Genomic DNA, 18311 nt, shown 5'->3' with positions numbered 1-18311 from the left:
ACATTGTATCGCCTGTACCGAAACTCCTTAATTTGATGTCGACGAAAATTATCATGGAATTCTATAAAAAATTTCTGACTTCGAATATTTCGATGGCGTCTTATCATTTCGCCTTTTAAAAAATAAAATAAAAATAGAAAAAGTTACTAATTTTCTGCTATCTCAATACGAGAGCAATTATTAAATGGAGTATCCCGGGGAATTTCCCTGCATTAGAGCCTGCTTTAGAACAAAGTTTGTTGACACGCGTGTTGGATCATAAAAAAAAGGAGTCTCGCACGCGGTACACCGGAATTACCCGCTCGTAATAAAACAAATCATGCGCTCGCGCGCCGACGATTCACGTGTAAGAATCGTCGCAATTGAAAAAAGGAACAAAAGAACCACGCGAACGGAAGTTCACTATTGTTGTGGCAAATTATCGAGTTTTATCTTGAATATTGTAGCTTGAATTAAAATCAAAGTTCCGATAAGCCAGTAAAAAAAATCAGCGCATGCTAATTGACTCTTAATCGTTTCCAGAAATCCTTCATTCCATTCACCAACTTCACGCCCAATCTAATTTCAAATCATTTTTATTCCTCGCTCGATAGAAACGCCGTTATTTCGTTTTATACACGTTTGACCTTTACTTTTGCTCTCGTGATTATAAAAACGAATTCCAGCAACTGAATCACATTTTCGCACAGTGTAACGATCAATTGTCGAATGGTTTTTGGAAGTTTTCGGACTTTAATCGATCAGAAGAAAAGGGGGGAGGGGGCGTGAATAATAAATAATTAATTGGTCCACTTTTGTACCCAAGACGAAGCTATTTTTATAAAATTTGAAAATCAATGAACTTCCACGGTATTTGCGTCAATGTTGATACAATAATCGTCGTTATTCAATGGCCATTATTGCACGCAGTTTGAAACGGCATTCGAAGCGTGCGTCACCTTGACAATCAATTATAGATTACATCGAATCGTTGCAACTTGTTGTGTCGCGTGGTACAGCTTCGTCTGGTTCGCTCGAACGCGCAACGATCTCCGGTGGCGTCATTTTTATCTCTCGCTTTCATCTCCCGGATTGTGCATATTTATAGGTACACTTGTCCGCGATCGCGAATCGTTATGAGCTTCTTAATCCGTGGAATAATGACGTTTTATTCATCCATGTGAAGTCAAATGTCGTGGAAAAGTTTTGTAGTCGAATTCTTCGCTCCCAAACTTAGTTATTTTCGATTTTTTTTGTGGATGATTAATTGATTTTATTCGGTAAAATTGGCGCTGATCTGCAATCCCTTTCGAATCATTTTATTCAGCGTCTTTGGTGTCAGTCGGCAAGGTCGGTCAGAATACTGTATTTCGCGAATCCGGTCGCGTTCGATCGGTCAGAACTGCAGTCCTGAATAGCAGGAATTCCCCCAAGGCTCTTCATCGAACGACTTCGTTAAGGTTCAGTGGAAAAGCGTTCGCAGAATTGAGGGAGATGATTAAATGGCCCGTAAAATTGTAAGTTGCCCATTTGAGGAAATTCGTTGCAAGAATCCATCGAAGCCTTTTTCTTGAAATTAAAATTCACAGATACTGTTGTGAAATTTAATTCGAGATGCTCACATTTCCTTTTCCTACTTCGTCTTTACCATTTTTGCTCCTTCATTATTGAGTTTTGTAAAGTAATGTGAAAATCTTTGAAAAAACGAATAAAAGGCAGCATTTTTGTGATAAATTTTCGACATAAAATTTCGTTTCAATGAAAACGCACCAAAGCCTGTTGCTTATTGATGAGACAGTTTTTTGCACCTGCATCGAAATTTCCTACAAGTTCAGTGTTCGAATAAAGATTGACGAAGGCAAATATTTTCATTAGTGCAAAAGTCACGAAAATTTCGCTGCCCTCCCCAGCATCGAGAAGAGTCGAGCTTCATTAAAACTATTGTCATGCTCGATTGAGCTAAAAAATCTTTCAATTTTGTCTAAAATAAAAATGATGCATGAAATTTTCACACGTGAATTTTCCATTTCCGTGTTCCATGATTATTTCAGCCGTGAATTTGAGCGCGATTACTTTATAATTCTTTCCGTGTACGAGAAGTGCTGATCAACGTGATCGATAACGTTTCATTAAAAGAGAGAAAAAGATGACATTCGGATTAAAAGATAAAAATGTAAATATTGATTCAAGTATAGCGAGGCATGGCAGCATCAACAGCGACGTTTGGTCGATGATTTTTATGCTCGGATGAAAAGAATAATCAAGGATGAACCCATTAAGGAAAAAAGAGCGATTCGAGAAAGAGAAAAAAAATCGTGAATCAATTAAAACGGGATCTCCAGAAAAATGAGGGTCGCAGAGGAGGTCCCAAGGGCTCGTACGCATCTCTCTGATTGGGTTTCTTCATACGCTCGTCACATCGCTCACGAGTTCAACCGGACACTAACGACGATCAGGTGTAATTCTTCAGATGAGTTCGGTATAAAAAGAGATTGTCTAACTCGAACATAATTCAGTCGATACGCGACGGTCTTTGGCGTTGTTCGCACGTGCTTTTTTTACAGTCTTTTAAATATCGCGTCACCGGGGTTGGTCAATAAAACCGATACAGGAGTGAATTATTGTGAGTTTCCATATAAATGTGTGTGTTTTTAATAATCCTTCATCACTGGCGATAGGACCGGTTTGAAGAAAGTTTAAATTTGTTGCATAATTCCGCTTCTACGTTTCTCTCTTCTCATCACTCAAGTTCTCAAGGACCGAGGATACTGGCGTTGAGGATTTTTTTCGCTAGCTTCTGTTGATGAAATTCGAGAACTTAAAAAAACGTATTTTTCGATATTTAGAAGGCTTTTTCGGGAGTTGTGAAAATTCCAATTTTTTTCACGTTTCCAGAGACTTCAATGCGCGATAGACGTCACGCGGCAGAGCTCGAGGTTGATTTTTTACGATCTCAGGCGTGCTAGACTTTTCGCAATGTCATGGATTCGAGATTGGTTTTTCTATTTTATTCTCCCATTTCAATGCTCGACGATCAGTGATTCGAAAATCAATGTTCCCCGGAAAAAACGATTTCAGTTTCAAAATTTCATGATTCACGAGTGCGGAGAAATGTTTATGTTGACACGATCAATGAATGTTTCCATGATATTTATTGATTGATGCGATTACTATTCCGTCATCCAACTATGCCGTAATTCCTCGCGTAATTCATTCTTGCGTATCGCGTTTAAAAATTCACGCGCCAATCACTACCCGTCAAAACGATGTTTCTTTTCGCGCTTCTGGGTAACTCGCAGTTCCCTATTCACGTCATAAAATCATGATCTTGTCATCTTCCTCGGTGACCCGGGTTTCGTGCATTGATATCTCAAAAACGGTTTTCCTCGTAAGAAAACAATTTCCTCTGTGGCAATACCGTGAAATGACTGAACTAGATTTTTGTATCATGTGACCTCGTGCGAGCGAAGTTATTACGCGATTCATAAGAACCAGTTTTGCCCCACGTTCTGTCTTTGAAAAACTGATTTCATTCAAACACGAGGTTTCGTGTCGGTGAGCGATCGAAGTTGAAAATTTTATTCGAATACGGTCGCGTCAAATTGAAACGCGACGTTGTGTTGTAACGCGATTTCGAGCACGGATCGACCGAAGCGAAAGCAGCGGGACAGTATTTTTGAGCGAATTCTGTCAGCCCACGAATGAGCTGAGCTCCGTTCTGGTCGGACGCGGACGAAACAATTGGCAGCGGAGTTTGTGCGAAAAAGTGCGAAACTTATCGTCGCGATGTCGTCGAAAATTCGGTGTTTACAAAAATTGGCCCACTTAGCGATGAAGCGTCAATAAAATTATTGATCGCCACTAAGTAACGAGCTTGGTTCTGTGCACGAAAATTTTATGCCGTTTTATCAGCACTTTAAGCAAAACCCGTTTTTCAACGATATCTTGCCACCTAATGCGTTGACTTCGGTCCGATTTCGCAAGACATCACTAAAAACTATTCTTCATGTGCCTGCTCATTGCGAGATATGCTCCTGAAATATCTTGCAGCCTTTGCAGTGGACCGAAATCATCTCGATAAGCCTACGGGAAGGGCCGTTTTTTGGGTTGCGAAAGAATCCTCGCTTCAGCGATAAGAAAGATGCGTGACTCTTGGCTTTCCTCGAAACATCAAACGCCGCTAAGAAAAACGTGTTTTTACTTTTCAGTTATCGACCTCCCACTCTTGCAACTGAGAGGCGAAGAATAGCATCGTCATAGCTTGATGCATTATCGCGACACGTGCCAATTTATCGCAAAAATCGAGTTTTCGGACTACATCGCAATGAGGCGTTACGCACTTTTTTACAAACTCCGCTCCCAATTGTTTGGAGCTTAAGGTAGTTCATGCACGAAACGATTTTCTTAAGAAAGTCTTGAAATTCACAGAGTTTCAATGGGTAGTCGACTGACACGCATATCAATCTTGCAGGGGTTCGTCTTATTGGTTATTGAGATAAACCTCCTTAATTATGAAGAAAAATACACAGGGTTATACAGACTATGCGTAAAAAATCGTTTATCTTTCCACATAACGAATAAACGCTTATTACGAAATTTATGAAAAAGTACACAATAAAAATTAAGCATATAAGGAAGGTCTGGGGAAAAATTCGAGACGATTGTCTTACTAGTAATAAAGATATAATATTACCTTAAAGATTGAACGAAATTGGTAATAAGCACTCGCATAACCTCACATTTGCTTATTTCGAGATTTTGTTTCTTTTCGGCCCATTTCTGTCATAGCTTTCTGTCTTCTCGTTAATACTTTTTTCTTGTACCGTTTCCCGTTGAGTATTCCTTTCGCGTTCTCTAATGCGATTTTTGACATAGAAAACTATAGTATTTTCGCCAGTGGTGGATCCCCGATTAACTAATGGCTTGTAATTTCATTCGCGAAAAGATAAGTTGAAAAAATTTGTTTGCAATTTCGTATTAATAACTTTGACATTAATTTGAAGTGATAACATCTTTAATCAAGACGTAAAAATCTGTCCAGTTTAGACACCCATAAAATACGATCCTTCGGGCATGATTTACCTTAAAAAACATTTTCACCAATGGGAAGAGTACCTAGAAAATGGTACGGAATCATTCGTCAAATGAGTATCGACTCATGTATTTAAACTTGAACAAAATTTCACCAGGTGTTTCGTCAGGACTTCATGGAATACGCTGGATATAAGCCGACATTGAGACTCTCACGCTCACGTTCGAAGAAACGAAGCTTCATCGCCTTTATTTGCCTTGAAAATTTAGCACCTTCTCTCGACTTCAAACCAGTTTCGTTTGAAAGAATTTTTTTTTCATGTACAAACGTGCGTGGAAACTTCTAACAGATTTTGAACATTAACGATCGTTTTATGAACTGGGTGCGGCAAACAGTAGAGCAAAAAATATGCGAACGTTCGAAAAAATTGAACGTTCGAAGATATTTCTTGAAAAAAAGCGGTCGTTCCACTTTACAAAATCATTCGGATCATTCAAATGAAGGAGAGCAGAAAATACGCGTAGGAAATTTCACTTCGAAAGAATCCGAGTCGAAGAGTCTATTTTTTCTCCCTCTTAACGTTCCTCAAAAAGGATTTTTCGACTTGATGCTTTAATGTATTGAAATTCACTAACAATTATCGTGATTCGACAAATTCTTGTTTTCCCTAAAATAATAACGGAAACATGACTCTCAACGGGGGGGGGGGGGGGAAAAGTAGAAAAACCGCTCCACCGTGAACTTTTACCGACGCGTTAAGTATCAACGAAGGTCACTTAACCGTGACTGTTGAATTGACATTGTACTTGTGTATAAGCCGCAACGCGAACGAGAAGTTTAGTCATTCAATTTTCTGCCATAATTGCAAAATACTGTTTTCGTAAAACCTTTCAAATTCGCGCCGACCTTCGCGTGGATTCTCTTCGTTCGAAACAGAGTATCCTTGATTAGAGGGAGCTCAAGCGCATCGTTAATTCAGAAAAATTAGATAAACTGATCTCGAGTTTTGTCCTTTCAGAATCTACTTTGAGGTGTGACTCGGCATTTGCAATCACACGATAAATAATTTTGAGGATTTTCAACGGAAGCGATTAAAAAATGTTATTTTTTTCGAATTTCATTATCGCTTTTTCCAGAACAGCAACATTCAAATTGCCAGCGTGAAAAATTATGATCAACGAATAGCGATCTCAAAGCAGCTCAAATTTTGTCGACGAATTACTAGTAAACTACTTGGAAATCTATTCGGTCGTCGCCAGGTCGATGACCATGCGTCTCAAAGTAGGCAGTCGGAGACACAGCATTGTCTAATAAGCGTTGAGAAGTTATATAAGAGCTTTTAACGAAGTATTGAGCGACGAACGAGTTTCTTTTTATTATGTAAATAAAGGATTTTATTTTGCAGGCAGAGAAAAAGATGTGGTCGAGAACCGTGGTGTTCGGCATATTCCTGACACTGTTGGCAGCCCACCAAGCTTTGAGCCAAGGTGAGTTAACAGAAATCAAATTTCGAATTTCTGTCGAAGAAGAATCAAATCTGTGATCTGAGTGTGATTAAATTGTTACGGATTCATAGAAGAGAATTGAAAAATTGTTTGAATATTGAATAAAAACGCATAAATTATTGAATTTTATTGTTCAGAAACGTTTCATTCTACGTAGAAGACAAACAGTAATATTCGTTGAAAAATTAAAATTTAGCAGGTAATTGAAAATAAAAGTTGTTAAGGGGAAGAGATTTTTTTCTAATGAAGTGACACAACGCATTAGACTCAGCAGGTGGTTCAAGCAATTCATGTGAATTGCGTGCGTGTTCGTCGCACATCCTTAATCGTCTGTCGTCAATTCTCAACACGTGGAGAACCGAACATATTGAAGCGAGAAGTAAACATTGAATTTTTCGAGGTAGTGATTAGCATTGAATTTACAAACTAGAAAATATCGAGTTTCGATGAATCGGGTCTTTATTTGCGTCAGAGAAACGAGTAAAAAAAAGAGTCGTCGCGCTGCCTAAAGAGGGCCAAGGTCCGAATAATGCGGAATAAACTCACCGAGTTCGAAATGCCAATGAATTTATCCTACACACGGTCATTTCTCTCAACACAGATCGAGCGTCTATGTATGACAAGAACGCTGCTCAGCGACAAGAAACGTTTTTGACAAAGTAGAAAAGATTTTATAGTCAGGCAATTTAATGCAAATTTTACCTACGAATTTACCCGCTGACACGGAATCTTGTTTCTGTCTTTTTGTTAAAAACCTCCGAATCCATTTGCTTCAATTATTCATGACCCGTTCAAGCACTCTGCCAACGAAATCTCTGTTCTTTCTCCTCTTTTTATAAGAATCGCATCAACTTTTATTTCGTTACCAAAGAATTCCCATTTCTGTGCATGTTTGCTAAAAAATTTTTCAGTTTTTTTAATAAGTTGAAATTCTGATTGATTTTGTTTATTCAATTTGTGACGATCAACTAGAAGAAAAAACTGGTCAAAATTGAACGAAATTATGTCATATTCGAAAAATTGGAAACTGTTTCGGTGATCTTAAAATCGGAAAAAATAGAAGGAGCATATTCATTATTATGACGATAAACTTTGCATATTATCGAAATAGCAGCGAATCGATGAGTCTGTTTGGAAGGTGGATCACGAGTTTGCGGACCAGGCGGTGAGAGGGAAGCGGTATGCTTATGCACGCTACTCCAAGCTTATTATCAACTGCTGAGACCTACATTTTTTGAGTTGTAAACGCTAATTTTCTACATAGCACATCGATATAATATATTAATCTATAATAATACAGTTATGTGAGATGAATTAAATATATTGCAAATTATTTTAAAAAATCAACCATAAATATATTTTAATTCGTTTGTATGACTTGTTGAAACGTGGCAACGTCAAAATTCATTTTCTGATGTTGCCAGCACTGTCTGTATCAATCAGCTGGGTATCCTCCACATCTTGAATTGAGAGATCTTGCTCGGGTTAATTCGGCTCACGTCGGCTTCAACCGAGTTTCGTGCTCACACATGCCCACACTACTAATTCAAATTCCCGCACAGCGTTGCCACACTTCTTACGATAAGGAAGTGTGAACATGATATTTCGAATTTTATCAAGGGCTTTAATTAATTTCTTAATAACTATGAGGCGAGGGAAGATAAATCTGGCACCAAATCATTTCTAAAAGTGCATTCTTCATATATTTTAAATTTTGCACGAACATCTCATTATTTTTTCATTCCACTCTCTTGAAATATGAGTGATCATTTTGCGATCGCCATAAGCGCTAATGCGTAGCAGCGAAATTTCAAAGATTTATTACTGAAAAACTACGAGGTCAAAACATCTGAAATTTTGCACAAGCCTTTTGCTATTATTCGTGAACATAATATTTTTTTTTTCAGCCAAATCTTATCGTTTTTATTTCATGATCAAACCTGCTTAAGTTAGTGTTACAGACTCGTAACCATTTTTCAATTATTCAAAATCAGTAGTTCGAAGGTTGGCTCATGATGAGAGGAATGTTTCGAGGAATCAATTTGAATAAATTCATCTTGGTAATGGTTCATAAATCATGAAAATTCACTGTCGTGCACAAGCGTTTGAACGTCGTTGTATTCCTGTTCTTCATCAACGACCTTAAACTTCGTTAATAACACCGATAGCTAGAGAAGAAATCGTGAATTCGTGTTGCACGATACGCAATTCGCAGTAAGGCGGAGGCGACGCACGCTATAAAATTGGAAAATTATGTCGAATTGCGAGCAGGTCGCGTGACTACAGAATTCTTCAGTTTAAATTCAAATTCCTAACAATCTTAATTTTCACAACTACAACGAATCCCTGTCTGGTTCGGTATACTTGTTATTCGTTCTTAGCGGCGATTAGACGACCGACGCGAGTCTCGAACGGAGGAGTAACACGAATAGATTTTCCGACAAAACAATTGTACTCAAGATCCACAACTCGCGAATACGACAATATGGTGTAAATTGAAAATACTTTTGAGGATTTTTATTTTTTTCACTAACCTTCTTGACGACATGAATACGCTGGTATTCATTTGTCAAGTTGTCAAGCAGAATTTTCAGAGAAAAAAACATCTTCCTCAGAAATTTACGTGGTAATGAAAATAGCCAACTGAAAATGCTGAGACAGCGAATTCAGGGTCCGTTTACAATGTTCAGTTGCAGATTACGGGGCCTGTACGAATCCACGAGGGCAGAGCGGTCGATGCATTCCAGTGAGATCTTGCGAATATCTTATAAATATCCTCACTCAATCAAACGGCGGGGAAGGCACTCAATTCCTGCGAGATTCTGTGTGTCTCTACGATGGCTCAAACCCCATAGTTTGCTGTCCTGACAGCAACGGCAATCCTAACAATGGCAACAACAATGGCAACAACAATGGCAACAACAATGGCAACAACAATGGCAACAACAACTATGATGAAAATCCATTTTTGAATAATAAACCACAGCCTTCAACTTATGGACCTTTGTATCCACCTGTTTGTGGCTTCGTGAATATTACATATACGAGAGTTGTCAACGGAGTACCTGCAATTTTAGGTGAGCTGCTGCGAAAACATTTTTCGTTGGAAAATCCCTTTTGCGGGAAGTGCTGAAATTTCAGGAGCATGATTTTTAGAAAAACTTCGTTTATCGTTCAAGGAACGATAAACAAATTTTGAGCGTTTAATGTTTGGTTAATCGTTGACAATGTTGATTCAGGAGCTTGGCCTTGGGCGACACTTCTCGGTTACCGGTCGAAGAGGAATCCATCGAAGCCGAATTTCCGATGTGGTGGTGCACTTATTTCGGCTCGACACGTTCTCACGGCTGCACATTGTGTCTATAACCAAGATGGTCTGTTTCTCGTACGTGTGGGTGAGCTCGATATCGAAGACGATTACGATGGTGCGACACCGATTGATTTATTGATAGAAAAAAAAACGATTCATCCGGATTACAACGCTAAATCCGTTTCCAACGACATCGCAATTCTCAAATTTGAAAGGGACGTCCAGTTCACGGGTGAATATTACAGTCCAGTTGTTTACAATTACACACTCTTTGGTAACTCTTCAAAAACCGTAAAAACATTTTGATCATGTGCCGATCTGTAAGATCTGAAACGATCCTTTAAGGTAGTTCATGCACGAAACGATTTTCTTAAAAAAGTCTTGAAATTTACAGGGTGTAGAATTTTAAAGGGTTCGTCTTATTGGTTATTTAGATAAACGTGTTTAAATATGAAGATAAATGCACAGGGGTATAAGGACAACGCGTAAAAAATTGTTTACCTTTTCATATAACGAATGAACGAATGAAATTTGGTAATGAGCACTTGTAGAACTTCACATTTGCTTATTTCGCGATTTTGTTTTTTCTTGGCTTGGCCCATTCCTGTCATAGCCTTCTGTTTTTTACTTTTTTCTTGATCCATTTCCCGTTGTGTTCCCTTTGCGCTCTATAATGCGATTTTTTACATAAAAAACTATAGTATTTTAGCCAGGGACGAATAAAATTTCGGGTTCAGTCAGTGATGGATTCCAGGCTTGTATAATTTCATTCGCCAAAAAATAAGTTGGAAAAATTTATTTACAATTTCGAATTACTAATAACTTTGACATTAATTTAAAGTGTGACGATGTCTTCAATTAGGGAGTAAAAATCGATCCAATTTAGACACCCATGAAATACGATCCTTCGGGCATGATCTACCTTAACTTTCTTCTCGCCCTTTTTTTCACGTCATTAAAAATTCATACATTCGTCGTTTTGTTCTCGGCTGTTATCAATATTTTTATTATTTTTCTGTAGATTTGATCAAACCCATTTGTCTGCCCATCACTGATGATATAAGGCAACGAAAAATGGACAATGCTTGGCCGTACATCGTCGGATGGGGCGCTCTCGGTTACAGTAAGAATAACGAGCGACACTTTGCACTAGTATTTCAAAAGCAGTCACCCCATTTTTCCAGTTTACTGAAAACGAGTTATTTTTCTGGTTTAATCGAAACAGAATTTATTCTAATTTATAGAAAATTAGAAAATTTCCATTTTTCTGCTTCAGGGAGTGCCAGCTCTTCAAAACTGCAACAAGTTCAGTTGCCAATCGTCGAGAAGAATCGATGCAAAGCGGCATACACAGGTAGAGGAGTGTTCATCGATGATCGTGTGCTGTGCGCCGGTTACACCGCAGGTGGCAAGGACGCGTGTCAGGTGAGCGGGCCTTGAGCAATGCCAGTGCATTCAAAATAGATTATGAAATTCGTTTCGTTTTCGAGGATTCATTCCGTACCGAGAAAGAAAATGTCTCCATCGCACTAAAAATAATATTTCGATGATATTTTGTTGGCTCACCGCGAAATTGTTCAGAGCACCAAAAAGCTTTGCTGATTTAACTAAAAACTTCTCGCATTCGTCAAAAACGTTCTTGCTCATTTTCTGTGATTTTTTTCCTCTGAAACGTTTCAGGGTGACAGTGGCGGTCCAATGATGTACCCAATTGGCAAAAAATGGTACAGTATCGGAGTGATCTCGTTTGGCATCAACTGTGCGCTCCCGAATTATCCTGGTGTTTATACGAAGACCGAGTACTTCCTCGACTTCATCCTACAAAATTTGAATTGATCACCGTTGTGACAACATGCAAAGTGACGAGCTGCATAAATAGTGCGCAATTCCGATCGATAATATAACATTATACTAGTTGATATTTGACGAATTTTGCGATCGAATTAATCATCGCACAGGATATACTAAGAATTCATTTTTTAAATAGCCAAGCCTCGTTGAAAATCATAAAAGAATGAACAAAACTCAAAATGTGATAGTTTTTACGCAAAAGACATTACGAAGCTGAGACTGCAGAGAATCATCATCCGTTTTCCCGACAATTTTATCCATTATACTTTCACAATATTTACATAAAAACATTTAATAAAAGTGGTTCTGAGATATTTACATTTTTTTCCAATAAGGACTGTTCAGAAGATTTTTATAAAAATTCAAAGTGTCTTTTGGACTCGGTGTAATCATATAAAACAAAAAAAATTAACCAAATAGCCGAGGATCAGAGAAAAAGTCCGCCGATTTCGCGTGAAATGCTTCCGGTTTGTTTGCAAGGGCGATTTCGACTCAACTCCTGGCCGTCTAAAGGTTAAATAAAATGCTTCGATTGCTTCGAGACGAATTTCAAAATAATTTCGAAAAATCGTGAGCAACGATCGCAAGTCTATACTCGCGATTGCGTTACGTTATCACTTGAATATTACCTTCTTCTTTGCAGTCGCAACTGTACTTTCCGGTTTTTCGATCGAATTAAAATAAATATCAGTATTTCCAAAATGTATTGAGGCTTCGTTGATTGAGAGTTGTAATCAGTGACAATCGAAAGCGATAAAATAGCCCGAAATAGCGCCAAATACGGAAACTTTTTCCGAAAGTTCTCGAATTAATATAAGTGAAAACACACTTATATGCTTCACGCGTGAAGTTTTGAAGCGGACTCGAGATAAAAATATAATTTCTCTCTACACTTAATATACCAAAAGGAGTGAAGTTTACTAAAAAACAATTGGAAACGCTATCGCTCCGGTAAAGAGTCTCTGGCAGCAACTCGTCATAACATAAATGTACTTGTCCCAGAGTCGCTGCCGCGACTCTAGATTCCAACCAAACAAAACCTGCGTCTCTGTTGTCATGTTAAAACAACTATGCATCAATATTTGAGAATATAGCATAGAAACGAAAATAACCCCAGACAAAAATATCCCCGAACGAAAATATCCCTAAACGAAAATAACCCAGAATGAAAATTATCCCCGAGCGAAAAAAACCCAGACGAAAAAAATAGCAATCGACATAGAATTTCTAGGGGATAGAATTTCTTAGAGACATAGAATTTCTAACGATAATTAAAGCGAGCCCGAAAAGAGACAGTATCAAAAAAATAAGCACAAACGGAAGTCCAGATTCTGGTGGTGTATTGCATAACTGTTTTTATTTATCAACATCCGGTCGTGTACAGCTGAGAAAAATAGACAGGATTGAAACTTTTAATCATTTGGGAATATCTTTCATAAATAAAAATGTTGCATATATTTAAGCCCCACCACCGCAAATGATTTTATTCAGAGAAAGTAGTGTCGGCGAGCCTCGGGCCAGCAAACGACACAACTGTCATTGTACTTTATCAGAGACTTTATCGAGTCTCTTGATCAAATAAACGTTTCAAACAATATTCTGATACAACGACTAAAAATTAACGATGAAGAAATACTTTTGAAGATCGTGCTCGTTGTCAAAGTCCAATAATTATTCGTATCCGTTTCTCGACGTGGTTAATTATTTTAATCTTTTAGGTGTTTTTGTGTCATGTGAATGTCTGCTAAAATTTCGCTGGGTAAATCATAATCGTGAACACATTTTCCGTTTCTCTCCAACCCAAAATCGATAGTTAGTTCCATATTGATCATCTTCACAGAGTCTTCATCGAGCCATGTTTTTTTCATGATATTGAGTCGATGCAATAATCGGTCAGTCTGGGCGTCAGGGTGTGGCAGTACGAGGACCGAAAGCGCCAAGTCCGCGAGCTCTTGGTACGGATTTTTGCCGGATTCATCATCTCTGTGCATGTTTACTTCATGCCAGAAGGCGACAGTGTCAGTTTTGTTCGTCCAATAATCCTTATTCAAATGAATTTTCTTCAATTGAGATTCGATTGCGGCGTTGTTTTTAGCGTGGCCACAATATGATATCAACGGCTTTAGCAGTTTTTCCTCAGTTTTCAAAACATTGTCCACCGACAACAATTCCATTTGTTTAAAAATTAGGGTATCTCTAGGCAACCGCCGCACGAGTCGTTTGGACAAATTTTCCAGAAAATTATGGCACCTATTTCGAATGTCGGATAGGGAATAATTCTTTTTATCTTTCCGAAAGCGGTCAGCTTGTTGTTCGAATTCATCACCCAGCCCGATTTCCGTATCGTCGGCTGAATGTGTTGACGAGTCTTCCCCGCCATGGAGTGTAGTACGTTTTGGTGCAATTTCTTTGCTCAAGGTCATGAGGTCACCAAAAATTTTGACGCGATCGTTATTTTCACTACGAAATGATTCATCAACTTTTTTGATTTTCGATAAAATGTGTTTGAGAGCATGGAAATATAGTTTGTTACTTTCATCATTGAAAACCCTATACAACTGTTCTGCTAGATAGCATCTCTCGTTATTTCGCGCCGATTCGAAGTGCTTTTCTAGGGTAGACCAATTGTTTAATATCTGTGTGAGGGCAGATTCGTTGGACAACCATTTGATGTTCGAAAACTCCAATATTTTGAAGGGTTCCTCATCGCAATCGATAGCTGCGTACTCTTCCGAATATTTCATCCCCAAGCCTGGTTTGGAGAACCAATTGTACGTTTGGTAGATGCAAAATTCTAAACATCGGGGGAGGCTTTCGCTTATGGCACTTGAGAGAGCGTGCTCCAGTGAGCGGCAAGTATACTTGATAAAGATCAAACTGGATACCGATTTGAGACTGGATTTGAGTCTGCCGTAAACATCCTTATTCAATGGAGCCATAGACTCGGAGTTGTCGATGCCGATGGCCATCAGCTGCTCCAATTTCAAGTCCGACTCTTCTATGGATTTTTTAATCGCTCCAACGATGCTTTTTGCATTGTGCGCTTCGAGTTTCCTCAAAGCGAAAAAAGTCGAGACGATTTTTTTGTGCTGAGTGCTGTAATAAACTATGCCCATACCGAGCAGCTTCGTGATCGGTAAATCGTTCGATACATCCAATAGCAGACTGAACTTTCCATCCTGGATGTCGAGCTGCAGATCCTTTTGGAAGTGCGAAAATAATATTTTTTTTATTGAGTCATATTTTTCAGTCTCCTTCTTCAAATTATGTAGATCGGATTTTTGCGGAGATCCGCACGGCGAAATTCGTTTCGAATCGTACTTGCTGGAGCTCGCCGCATGGAGGATGTCATTGATGGTAAGATTTTGTCTTGCTAGTTTTTTGTGCTTCTCTCTATTGGCATGTTGTTTTAAATTGGTTAAGTCGTTAGACAGCTCTACTTTGCAGTATGTGCATTTGCTTTTTCCAGTATCCGGGTTTTCTTTCAACCATTCTGTGAGCTGCGGGTTCTTCAGCCATGACTGCTGGAACTTCGGCTCTAAACAAATTATGAAGATTACTCTCGTTCATATCCACAGCGACAAAGCTTGCGATCAACATCTCTTCTCGTTATTTTATTTTTTTTTTCTGATGGAACCTTTAAATCACAATTTTGAGTACGATTGATTGCACGATCGCTGTCGATGATTCAATCTTCTAAATTTTTATTTTTATTTTCAAAAATAACAAATTTAACGAACGTAATCTTTTCGAAATTTATCTTTATTTTTATATTATTTCTAATTTTTATTTTACTCAAAATCTCTTTTCTTTAATTTTTATACGATACAATTTCTTGACTGCTTCTTGGAAAGGGCAGTCATCAAGCTGCATTGAGTTGAAAAAGCAATGAAAACAAAAAATTCCAGATTTTGAGAGTTACTTTTTTTTGGCCAATTTTTTTTTTAATTGCAAAATTACAGTTCATTGTTTGATATTCGAGAGTAAGAAGTAGATAAAGCTACTGAAAAATACAATATTTCCCTAGGCGATCTCTTTTGTCCCGGTCTCCCGAATAATAGTTGAAATATTTTGGAAAAAGCATAACGAAAACGTTTCTGAATAATATGCATACGTATAGTTGGCAAATACCGTGCTGATATATTACTTTTATGCGGATCACCTTTCTTTTTCTTTTTTGACGATGGTGCCTCGTCCTCGTCCATTTTGGAATTTGATTTGATCTCATCCTCCTTGGAATTTTTTGGTGGAGCTGTTCCAGAAGCTTCGCCCGTCGGCATTTCCTCTGCGGGAGGAATGAGCGGAGTACATTCCTTCTGCGGGAGATTTATGGAGTTCTACGAAAAAAGCACACAACGTTATCATTAATTGTTGAACATAATACCTGATCATTAAATTTGTACAGAAAGCTCGAACGGCGTCATCAATCGATGCCGAAATTGGGATCGAACGCATCCTCTCCCCCCCCCCCCCCCCCCCGAATATTCAGAACGACTTTTTTTTCCATTGGAAATCTGCAAAACTTCATTATGAGAACAGGCTTCAAAAATCGAAATAAAAAAAAAGACTTTTTCATCACACATGCGAAAGTTCAACTTTCGCAGATTTCCAATGGAAAAAAAAATGTTCTAAATTTTCATGGGGGTGTTTTGCCTTACTCTCCCCTACTTATTTAATAAGAGAAATCAAACAGTTCAAAAGCGCGATTCTCAAAGTACAAACCTCTCTTCTATCTTCACACGGGATCTCCATGTTTTATTTTGACCGGAATGTTGTCTCTCTCTTGCTCTGATAATATGCAAAAAGTATATCTAGAAAATCTCAGGATTTGTCCAATTGTTTTTCTTTATGATTTTTCTCTTTCGACAGGTACAAATTAGGATTTTGTATGATCGCGTTTGTCTTCGGTTCTAATCGAGAGTGAGCAATTTATTGGAACTGAAGCGTTTCCAGTACGGAGTTCGCAAACTGCTCTTTCAGAGTATCGAAAGCTTTTTTTGCGTTTCTTGCTTAGCCGGAAGTATTGAAAAGATAAACGTTTTTATCTCTAATTGTATAAATGTATCTCTAACTGTGTAAAAAATACATATGCAATCTATCAGTTGCGATACTCAATACGATAACTAGCTCGACGATGACATCCCTCGATGCGCGATAACTATTTTAAGATTACAACAATTGATAAAATCTAGAATCGCCGCTAGTGGTTTTCTATTGATGGTGACGCATATGATCCGAGTAGTTCAGCTAATCCTGGTCATGTATATACGAAAGTGAGGCGCAATAACGATACAACTGAGGCGAGAAAAGAACTTCATAAATCTTACACCGGTGAATTGATGGAGCAAAACAGATATGAAATGAAAAAAAATAGAAGAAAATAGAAAAATCTGTTGCATAAGTAATTTGAAGAAAAAGAGTGTGTTACTAAAAAAGAATGATGCAAGATCAATGAAGTTCTTTTATTCTCATGACATCTCTGTCCCGCTACTGCGTCTCACTCTCGTATACACGATCAAGATAATTCGACTCCGAATTCGAATTCAGTGAGTTAAGATACATCGAAAACCCTGCATGCGATTGAACTGAAAAAAAAAATTTCTCATATCGACAACTGCGATTTTCCCCAATTTTCACGCATTTTCAGTGGTTTTTGCAACTTACCTAAAGTTCAAAAGGTGTACGAAACAAACGTACTCTGGATTTGAATTCAGGGCCTCGAAAAACACAAAAAACATACTTGATCTGGGTCAAAAAAATTTTTCTCCACAGCGATTTTTTGCAATTTCTACTCATTTCGACGGCATTTTGAAAAATATACAAAAAAATTCGTCAAGTACAGCGGTTAAATTTTTTTGTTGTTTTTATTTTCTAATTTATAAGTGTTTCTTTTGTGATTTTGTTTTTGTTTTGTGATCCTAATATTTGTTCTCAATTTATTTTTGTAATGTTTCGTCTTTGTGTTTTTGTGGTTGTAATTGTATTGGGTCCAATTTTTCTCCTTTTCCATTTTTATTTTTGTTTGTGCTCCGATGTGTATTAGCAACTTCTGCATTTATTTGACAACGTTTTCTTTCCCGAATCGAAAATCTTATAACTATTGATTTCCAAGGTTTTACTGGTGACTCCCCAAAGGACATACATGTACTTGTCTCAAAAACAGTCTCTGTTTGTGACTCCGAGTTCCCATTTGGGACTTTGTCACATCCGGTTCGAATGGATTGAAGAAAAAAGTCTCATGTGGGGTCTAATTGGGGTCTCAGCTGTCCTCTCAAGTCTGCAGTCCCAATTGGGACTTTTTCTACTGTTTTTAGTTCTCGTTGACCCCGGAACAACGATTCCATGAAACGAAATCATGGAATACTGCGCAAAATTTTTTATTAAACGATTCTGTGAATCATATAAAATAGTAATAATTTTGTGCATTTTCCTTAGGGTCAAGGGAGAACTCAGAAATACACTCAAAACCATTTTAATTTGTGTTGAATATTCATATTTTAATTTGCGGTAAATAATTAGTTCCTATAAATAAAAATTGACTAATTACATTCTTCATAACTCGAGAATGAAAAAGTACAGTTAGCTTTGCCGATCGCAGCTGTCACGCACGGCCACATTGAATCTGTCGCTAATT

The 18311-nt window shown here is 37.9% G+C and overlaps 2 protein-coding genes across 3 annotated transcripts; one reads left to right on the top strand and one right to left on the bottom strand.

The window, feature by feature from the left end:
• The first annotated feature begins 1466 nt into the window (after positions 1–1466).
• LOC122409276 (venom protease-like) lies at positions 1467–12383 on the top strand. Of its 2 annotated transcripts, none has more exons than XM_043416692.1 (7): positions 1467–1496; positions 6417–6498; positions 9207–9593; positions 9756–10058; positions 10848–10949; positions 11103–11251; positions 11507–12383. In XM_043416692.1, the coding sequence occupies exons 1-7, from the start codon at positions 1482–1484 to the stop codon at positions 11660–11662; spliced, it is 1194 nt and encodes a 397-aa protein (XP_043272627.1). In that variant the 5' UTR covers positions 1467–1481; the 3' UTR covers positions 11663–12383. The 2 variants fall into 2 exon arrangements, with proteins under 2 accessions (XP_043272627.1, XP_043272628.1); XM_043416693.1 differs by lacking the exon at positions 1467–1496 and adding an exon at positions 2462–2602.
• A 631-nt stretch (positions 12384–13014) lies between these two features.
• LOC122409275 (uncharacterized) lies at positions 13015–17436 on the bottom strand. Its single transcript, XM_043416691.1, has 3 exons — positions 16400–17436; positions 15840–16014; positions 13015–15215 (listed from the first exon to the last, which is right to left on the bottom strand). The coding sequence occupies exons 1-3, from the start codon at positions 16427–16429 to the stop codon at positions 13384–13386; spliced, it is 2037 nt and encodes a 678-aa protein (XP_043272626.1). The 5' UTR covers positions 16430–17436; the 3' UTR covers positions 13015–13383.
• Positions 17437–18311: the final 875 nt, after the last annotated feature.

The sequence above is a fragment of the Venturia canescens genome, chromosome 4, assembly GCF_019457755.1.
Source record: "Venturia canescens isolate UGA chromosome 4, ASM1945775v1, whole genome shotgun sequence".
Classification (NCBI taxonomy): Eukaryota; Metazoa; Arthropoda; class Insecta; order Hymenoptera; family Ichneumonidae; genus Venturia; species Venturia canescens.
Note: the sequence above shows the minus strand (reverse complement) of the source record. Positions and strands in the feature narration are given on the sequence as shown.

What these genes read in the sequence shown, in the direction of transcription:
- LOC122409276 (XM_043416692.1), top strand. An exon ending in CGGAGTACCTGCAATTTTAG is followed by an intron (nt 9,594 to 9,755) that starts GTGAGCTGCTGC and finishes ATGTTGATTCAG; the next exon opens with GAGCTTGGCCTTGGGCGACA. An exon ending in ATGGGGCGCTCTCGGTTACA is followed by an intron (nt 10,950 to 11,102) that starts GTAAGAATAACG and finishes TTTCTGCTTCAG; the next exon opens with GGAGTGCCAGCTCTTCAAAA.
- LOC122409275 (XM_043416691.1), bottom strand. Translation starts at nt 16,429, where the DNA reads ATGGAGATCCCGTGTGAAGATAGAAGAGAG. An exon ending in CGTGTGAAGATAGAAGAGAG is followed by an intron (nt 16,015 to 16,399) that starts GTTTGTACTTTG and finishes CTTTTTTCGTAG; the next exon opens with AACTCCATAAATCTCCCGCA. An exon ending in GTCAAAAAAGAAAAAGAAAG is followed by an intron (nt 15,216 to 15,839) that starts GTGATCCGCATA and finishes TAATTTGTTTAG; the next exon opens with AGCCGAAGTTCCAGCAGTCA.